Below are 9,319 nucleotides of genomic sequence, written 5' to 3'. Positions count from 1 at the left end.
CAAAAAAATTACTATGCAATAGGGCTGCACAATATATTGTTTCAGCATCAATATCACAATGTGCTCATTCGCTATAGTCACGTTGCAGGATATGCAATGTTGAGTTTATATTAAAATTCATTGTTTGCATGTGTTTTTGATGTCTGTGATTGTATAATGACTTTAAAAGCATTCAGGCATAAGAAATCGTACCATTTTTGACCTTAGCTACGATCAATTTTTTTGAATTATTTTTATTTTTATCATTCAGTTACTGTACTTGAATACTATTAGACTTGGAAAAAACTGTTTATTTCAATTGTATCTTTTTCTTGATTGTATTTATAAATTATTGCGCATGAAAATACTCACAACACATGCAAATACAGAAATGACTGCAAGTAGCACAGACCACAACGAAAATGTGTCGGGGGACCCCAAAAAGTTTATAGATTATTAGATTTTATGGGGATGCACTCCCACTGCAGAATCATCCCAATCCATCTAACATAATAAATTCTTTACAAATTGAGATATTAAGTCATCTGGTGAAACTGTATTCATATCGCAATATATTCATTCATTCATTTTCTTTTCGCCTTAAACCCTTTATTAATGAGGGGTCGCCACAGTGAAATGAACCGCCATCACAATATACAGTTGAAGTCAGAATAATGAATTATAGGCCCCCGTTTATTTTTTTCCCCAATTTCTGTTTAATGAAGAGAAGATTTCTCCAACACACTTCTTAACATAATAGTTTTAATAACTCATTTCTAATAACTGATTTATTTGATCTTTACCATGATGACAGTGAATAATATTTGACTAGATATTTTTCAAGACACTTCTATACAGCTTAAAGTGACATTCAAAGGCTTAACTAGGTTAATTAGGTTAACTAGGCAGGTTAGGGTAATTAGGCAAGTTATTGTATATCGATGGTTTGTTCTGTAGACTATTAAAAAAAAATCTAGCTTAAAGGGTCTAATAATTTTGACTTAAATGGTTTTTGAAAATTTAAAAACAGCTTTTATTCTAGCCGAAATAAGACTTTCTCCAGAAGAAAAATATTATCAGACATACTGTGAAAATTTCCTTGCTCTGTTCAACATAATTTGGGAAATATTTTAAAAACAATAAAAAATTCAAAGGGAGGCTGATAATTCTGACTTCAACTGTATATCAGTTATATCAGTTATATATCCAATATTGTGCAAGTCAATGGGTGCCAGCTACAAGCATTTTTTTTCTAAATATAATATTTTGTGTTCAACAGATGAAAGAAACTCAAATAGTTTATTAAATAGGGTTTATTGAGTTGCCATTTTATTTTGGGTGAACTTAACAATACCTACTGACCTAACATAATTATTATGGGATTTCTTGTGATAGCACACCAAATATTTCCATTGCTACATACCTTCCATATTCATACCCTATTAGTCAAAATAATAGTTGCCGTCACAGTCCTTTTCATTCATTTGCTTCACCCCATAATGATTCCTAATGAGTGTTACAGCAAATGTGATGCAGAACATGACTAAACAGCAGTTCAGAAGGTGAAGTTTGTTCCTCGCCACTGTCACCACTGGCATGCTTGGTTTGGGACTTGTGGAGCTGCGCATCGATGGATTTGCTCTTCAGTGTTTGGACTTTCAGCAGTGAAAATTAAACCAGTCAACTCTGAAAACTGGACTGACACATTTTCAATTTACTAGAACTTCTATGTTAAGCTACTTTGACACAATTTACATTATTAAAGCGCTACAGACATAAAGATGAACTGAATTGAAAAGAAGTGGTCACAAGATCACATTTGAACGCATGAGAGGTGCAAATGCTATTGTTGGCTGTCCATCTACTTATACACATTTTAGTTTTCTAGGTAAATATAAGCTCAAAGCAGTGGCAGGTTTTTTCATTTGCATTATAATTGGTACTATTTATTATTCTTTCAGCCTTGAATTCAGATTTACCTTTAAAAGAGCTTGTGCATTCTCTCATCCTCGTATTGCAAAAATGAAACCCCATTTTTTCCCGATACATCAGCACTACTGTGGAACGCGCATCAACGTGACATTTTTATTATTGATAAAGCGTGTGCTTTACTTACAAATGTGGAAAAGTGAGAAAACATAGAAGCTTCCGCCTCCAGCCAGAGCCAAGACCATAATTAGCAGGCTTTAAATCCTAGACAGCAAATGCTCCCTCTGACATGGTGCTCTGGACTGTATTTTAAGACTTTTTTTTTTCTCCCGGAACTGATTGGCAAGCGTATTTTCCTGATGACTTTCAATAGACGTTCTCCGTAGGAGGGCCGTTTGCCTTTCACTGCTCTCTTCTGCACAACTCAAAGATCAGCTGCATTGAAGCTTTAATTGCTTCATTTGTTGCCATTATATTTCTATCTCTCATAGGGCAAAAAAAGATAGGAAGAGATTCTTGTTTTGTCAGGGGTCGACAGGCTGTCAGGCCTTATTGCAATTTGTTATGTGGTTAGCGCAGACCTTTGAGAGAAACATCTGTGAGTTTTGTGGATAAACCACTGACAGGATGCGAGAGAGCTGTTAATGGCGTTCTGCTTTCACAGCGATGTAATTTACAAGAGAATCGCTCCACGGGAGACCCCCCTAAAGGACTCAGGCTAAAAAAGACGACGGCATTCAATGTATGTACAGTACGTGTCCCTCCTGCCATAAAAAAGGGAATTGGAATAAACCATTTTTTTTGTATGTCGCCCATTCAAGAGGTGAACACAATTTGAATATTGCTAAAGTGCCGCCTATTGATCCGCAGGATGCAGATAAATCCATGCTTCTGTAGAAATGAACTGAGGAATTCTGGGTAGGCTGTTTGCACTGTGGCAGGTGTGGTGTCCTCAGCATTTGCTCGCTGTATATATGGATAATGGTAAGACTCACCCTTGTTGCTATGGTGATAACATTGACTTTTGGTGATGAAAAGCCCTTTCAAGATGTGGACTTGTGTGTGTGTTCACAGGGCTTGGTAATTATGGGCTAAATTTGAGCCACTTGAGATACCGTAGTCGATCCAGAGCTTTACTTTCCAATTTATTTTTTACTTTTTCAATTTAATTTCTTCATTCTCCCTTTAGTATGTGTGTGTGTGTGTGTGGTGCCGTATATGTGGGTCAAATAGCTCTTATAATGTGAGAAGCTGATACACAAACACACTCATCTTCTCACATGTGCTGCAGGAGATGTGAAGCGTCCCCAGACTTCAGTCAGTGATCTGTCAATCTCATCAGATCACATTTTAAGGGTGACAGCTTTGGCAGAGATCTTGGAAAGCAGCGGTCCAATCTTTAAATATTGATTCAGGGCCCAAAGCTGTGTTGTCCCTCGGAGTACTGAAAGAGCAGGAAAAGCAGATAATTAGTGATTTTAATTGGATGATCCGTCAAGCTCCGAGTGCAAGATGTAAATGTGTGAATCTTTCCCACAATCTCTCCCTGTCACTGAGGGCTATGAGTGTGTTGCGAGGTCTCAACCCTTGGGCTGATTTACCAATAGGGAAGCTGACAAAATGTGTCAACAAGCATCTGTGTGCTGGATTCTTACACTATTTTTTATTGTCGGGTTGGAACCCGTCATGCAACAAGTAATTGGGGAATAATTAATCAACAGTACAGTGCTCAGCATAATTGAGGACACCCCAGTTTAAAAATGAATATTTCTATATATTTCTCAGTTATTATAGGCAATGTATTTTGGTCAATTAAAACAGAACAGATTTATTAAGCAAATATATTTATTAAAGTAATGTTTTAGTCACCAAATATATTTGAAAGATAAATTGAAAGATGAAACAATTAAATTCAAGCTGAATATTGCAAAAAAAATTACAACCTACAAAATTTCAGCTACATTTTTCTGTTTTTTTGCTTCTCTTGATTCTTCCTCTTTTTAAATTTGTATTTAATAGGGGTGTCAAAATTAATTGTTACTTCTGTGCACCGCGATGCAGATGCGGACAATTCGGTATCGGTTCAGTAATAATCATAACCGGTTATGACGTCATTTATCTCATATGTGCTATGTCGCCGTAGCTTAATAAGGCGAGAGATGCGAGCGCGAGGTATTTACATTGCTCCAACTACTTAAAAACTCAGAAACTGTGCACAATTTCACTGCGTGTGTAAACAGTCAAGGATCAGTGAAGGATCAGTCCTTCACTGACACTTACAGCAGAAGCCCCTATTTCACTGCGATTGAGGGAATGGAAGTACTCCATTTCTCTCTCTCTCTTACTGTGGCCCATTTGACCTGCTGGTGTGACTTTTCCTTTCCTTTCGGCTGTTTTACAGCGATACCTCTGGATATAGACATGAGCGTGTGCCTGCAGAGTTTTCTCCACCGTGTCTATCATGAATCAGCTGTGATCGCCGCTGCCGCTTATCAGTGTCACTCATCTGTGAAGAGTGCAGTTCGCAAGAGCCAATCGCAGCCCTTTCCGTTGAGCATGTGACTGACCAATCAAAGGGGTGTAGGAGAACTTGCTAGACAGAACTCAGAAAGCAAGCGGGATATTTATATTTGTTTATATTATTTGCTACAAATGCTTGTGTTGTTTAAAGGTACAGTTAATATATCTGACTGTTTGTATTAAATGACAAAATTGTATTACAAATAGTATGTAAATAAATGTATACATTTTTAATATACATTTTTTGAAATTTAAGACATTTTAAAACTTTTAAAACCAGGTGGACACCCTGGTATGGGTGTTTCCCAGTGATGGGTTGCAGCTGGAAGGGCAAATAAAAAAAAAACATATGCTCGATAACTTGGCGGTTCATTCTGCTGTGGCGACCCCAGATTAGTAAAGGGGTGTATGAATGAATGAATGAATTATCGCTATTGTCCAGAATTAGCAGTGCACCCGTAATGATGTTCTTTTTATCATGTGTGTGCCGCATGTTAAAAAAAGCAATCCAAGGAAGTGATTTTGTTATGCAAATGCCATTTGTGTATATTAGCAAACATTTAAACAGAGAGAGTGCCCTTGTCTTGTTTGTCTATCCAGATGGCCAATGATGAAATATGTATGGAGTCAAAAGGACTCACACAGAATGCTGTTTTGGGTTGACTGCTAATAAAAAGAGAGCTGCCTTGATTATTACAGATGCATCTCTTTTAAATAAAATGGAAGAGAAAGAGGCAGACAGCTCCTCAACTTGAGCGAGCGAGAGGGAGAGAGAGAGAGCTTGGCTTTTGTTGTTATAATGATACAAAAAGCAGCTTGAAAGCCCTTCCCTCCAACAAAAAAGGACAGATCTGTAGTAATACTGGCTCAGACAAATCTTTTTTTTTTTTTTTTTTACTTGACAACAGCTTTAAAACATCATTACATATTTATAACTGCCAGCTAGATGACAGAGACAGAGCACAATGTTCAGCGTATAACAATGAGGCTTTGCCAGTGTTTCTCTGTGAAATCTCTGATTGCACTGTCTAAACCCTCCTTTCATCAAGTCTGGCAACAGAGTGAAACAATTATTCAGAAGATGTGGATCCACTTTTGATTTAACAATCCACCCTTTAATTGCTTTATTAAAAGGTCCTCGAAAGTTCTAGCATTAAAACCTGTTGAAGCAGTAGTGCCAGCTTATGTTAAAAAAGGAGCCCTTCAGCATGCCACAGTCTTTTTTCCCCCATTTCCAGCTCTGACATGTGCCGGAAAGATGAAAGCCCCTGAACAAACTGTGCCTGAAATCCATGAAAGAAACCGCAAATAAGCAGAAGCTGTGCAAATGGCACAGTTTAGACAACAAAACTAACTCTGACTTTCTCTCTGTGTGTGCAGATCAGTCGGAGGGTTTCCATTGCCAAGATGAGTGCCGTATCTTGGGCCACTCGGACCGTTGCTGGATGCCCCGGGTACCAATACCGGCGAGAGCCAAGTCTCCGGAACACGGACGCAATGTTATCGCCCTGTCCATTGAGGCCACCACAGTGGACGTACCTCACTATGAGGACTGTGGCACCACCAAAAGGACTTTTGCCACCTTTGGCAAAGACGGACCGGATGAGGACCGGGCAGAGCAAAGGGGCAGGCGGCAAACAGCAGAGCCAGCCGTCTGCAGCCCCAAGACCAACGGCGCTGTGCGCGAGGCCGGAAACGGCAGAGAGGCCGTCAGCCCCATAACCTCCCCCGTGCACCTGAAAAGCCCCCAATCCAAAGCACCTTCCACCTACAACACGCTGAAATGCCGCGACGCAGAGCGCATAGCCAATCACAGCCTGCTGCGGCAGCCGGAGGGGAAGGACAGTGAGCCGGCCATGCGGGAGATCAACACACTCCTACAGGACGGCCGTGATAAAGAGTCCCCCGGCAGCAAGAGACTGAAGGACATCGTGCTTTAACCAGCTCCACCCGTACACAGAGCGCATGCACTGCTACCAGTGTGTGTCGACATGCGTGTGTGTGTATTTGTGTGCTTTAGCGAGCGTCAAGTCCTGGGGAAAGAAGGGAGACGTGTGCGGCACGACGTATTCTCCAGAGGCTGAAAAGGTGTCTGCGAACTCAGACTGTCATCGTGGCTTGGTAGTAACAGCAGCGCTTGTACGTTCATCGCAATCGTCTCTCCGCAGTGGACAGGCTGGTTCCCTGCCCTCACATCGTACCCTTACAGGAGAAAGACACCTGAGTACAGTCATGCCTTGTAGACTCGAAAGAGACATCTTACTTTCTTCTAATGCCTTCTTTGGTATGCAGTTTCTGCTTCAGCTGCCAAACCGCTCACTGTTCCTGTAGAGGACGTGGGTCTCTGCGATGCTACAGATTAGCAAGACTCTTCTTGTCCGAGCGCACAGGAACGCTCCCGCAGATCTCATTTCATTTCGGTGGCTTCTCGCTGGTCTGATAAGACAACCCTTCTCTGTTTCCCTCAAGACATTCCAGTGTCAGCAAACCATGAGGTCGTTACAGTGCTTATTTTTTATCACAGATGGAGCTAAATGAAGTTGCGCTATCAGCTCAAGCTCACCGAAAAACTGGAATAGGGAGAGACCGATCCCCTAGACTCACAACCAGATATAAATATATATATATACGGATGATGAAAAGAAGAAGATGAAGAAAAAAACAAAAGAAAAACAAGACTTGTTGCTTTTGAAATCTCCTGTGCCCTTTCCTGATTGTAGCCAGTGGAGCGCAGTTTACTAGAACTTCGTGCTCTGGTCTTGTACTTTTTTGGATTTTGACTATGGGGCTAGGATAGAAGGGGTCGTCACTTACGTCTTGCTATGTGAAACTCTGTTTAGGGTTTACTACTATCATTTTTAATAATCTGTTGTTATGTGACAATCCCTTTAATGTTTTGTTGCTAAAGTAAAAACTGAAAAAAATAAACATTGGTGTTCAACTAAAGCTACAGTAGCGTTTGTACACAAACACAAAAAGGAAAAAAAAAACATATATGCCAAAATATATTTTATAAATAATTTAAAATGTATAATGAGAATATTTAATGCTGTGTAGTTATTTTATCAGTAAGTTATACTTGAAATTAACTGGCTTTTTTTCTTTCTTTGTCCCCTTTTTATTGACTGTTTTTCTATTTTGTTTGTTTTTTCTTCTTCTTCTTTTGTTTTTTTTTACATTTTCGATTGATCTTGACTTTTTGTTCACTGTGTTACCCCCAGCAACTGTTGATTGCAGTCTACCTTGTTGTAAAAGAGTTTCTTATTGGTCAGTTCTTGTGCCATCAAGTTTCTGTGTGGGCAAAAAAAGAGAAAAAGACAAAAAAAAATTACAAAAAAAACACAACAAAAAAAAAAATCTACACCAACAGTAGTGTGTCAGTACAACGAGCTTAGAGTGAGATAGCAAAAGAAACCAAAAAACTGCAACAAACATTAAACGTTCAAGATTTTCAAGGTTGTTGTTTAATCTTAATACTCAAGTAAGGGTAAGAGTAACACCGTTTCGAGTCACCGGAGGTGGTTCCACTCATTTCTGAAGTGTCTGAGAGGTGGATAGAAGCTCCATGTAAGCTCCAAACCCAGATGCTCTGAGCCAGACTTGCTTTGCTATCTATCTATCATCAAGTACAGCCCTCCATTTTTCCAGATCATTTAAGAACGCTATATTAAGCCCAACCAACACAAATGTGTTTTTTTTTCTGCAGGAGAAAAAAACAGATTTGGTGGAACTGCCATAGTGGGAACGGACAGAAATTACAAAATCAGTTGTTTCTTTGCAATACTCATTTTTATAATGTGGGAAGTGCAAACAGCAGCAACGTGTGAAAAGACATAGAACTAGTAGCTGAATGTTTTTTGCTGGTCTCACCAAACAGCTTTTGGCAACATGAAAACGGAATTATCACTGAATGTATACTGCAGCTTATTATTAAACTATTAAATGTTCTCCACTTTGTCTCCTTGTCTAAATTCATCAGTTTTGCATGTTTCCATCACACTCTTTTTTAATTTGCCATCAAATGGCTTATAATGGAAGCGATCCGCTTCCACTGGAGAGGAAGAAAGCCAGGCGGCATTGTTGAAAAGTAATGAGCGCAACCCGAGTTCAGCATACAGCAATTATCCTTTCTTAAGTGATCTTTTGTCTTGCCATAATTCATTAAAATCTATAATGTGATATGAATATCTGCTGTTAATTTTCCTTGAAAGTAATATGCTAATGTGTGTGGCGACGGCGGCTGTAGCGATGAGAATCGTGGGGAAATTAGTTTTCGCTGCGGTCCAATCCAAAGGCCTCCCTGTGAAATCATTCTGTGATATCACTTTTAGATACCCCGATTCTGACTAATTGCAAAAATTAAAAACGACAGCAGAAAACACACCTTTTGCTGCCAAATAAAGCAAGCGTTTGGGAGTCATCCAGCTGAGGAGTGTCAATTTCAAATGGCTGGTCGTTCTAATTTGCTGAAGTGGATGATGCACGCAATAAGCCAAGTACATCATTACTTGGATTCATACCCAGTGCAATATGATGCTACTTAGCTGTCAAAACAACACCTAACAAAAGATTTGAAATGACACTGGAAATAGGAGTGCACTATTACAACTTTTTAAAGAGATAGTACACTACAAAATAGAAATATGCTTTAATCTGAGATTACAGGTGTGACTTTTTCCTTCAGTACAACAGTAGTAGATTTTTTGTTTTGTTTTTGGTTAAAAGCGTAATTTTGAGGAACTCTTAAAAAGCAAGTCAAAGGCTACAGACTTTGCAACAAAAAAAAGCCACAAACAAACAAACAAACAAAATACAATATACAGTCAATAGACAAAAAATATAAATATTTTGCGGCTTGTTAAAACTACTATTTTAAAAAAAGCTGAACACA

General features: G+C 39.1%; 1 protein-coding gene across 4 annotated transcripts in view; it reads left to right on the top strand.

The window, feature by feature from the left end:
* Positions 1 to 8,380, top strand: part of pcdh19 (protocadherin 19) — an 81,875-nt gene extending 73,495 nt beyond the window's left edge. For all 4 annotated transcript variants that reach the window (XM_056471943.1, XM_056471940.1, XM_056471941.1 and 1 more), the window contains exon 5: positions 5,809 to 8,380. In XM_056471943.1, the coding sequence (XP_056327918.1) occupies positions 5,809 to 6,368 (560 nt within the window). In that variant the 3' untranslated portion in view covers positions 6,369 to 8,380. The remainder of the gene's footprint in view (positions 1 to 5,808) is intronic.
* The last annotated feature ends 939 nt before the right edge of the window (positions 8,381 to 9,319 follow it).

This window comes from Danio aesculapii, chromosome 14, assembly GCF_903798145.1.
Source record: "Danio aesculapii chromosome 14, fDanAes4.1, whole genome shotgun sequence".
Classification (NCBI taxonomy): Eukaryota; Metazoa; Chordata; class Actinopteri; order Cypriniformes; family Danionidae; genus Danio; species Danio aesculapii.
Note: the sequence above shows the minus strand (reverse complement) of the source record. Positions and strands in the feature narration are given on the sequence as shown.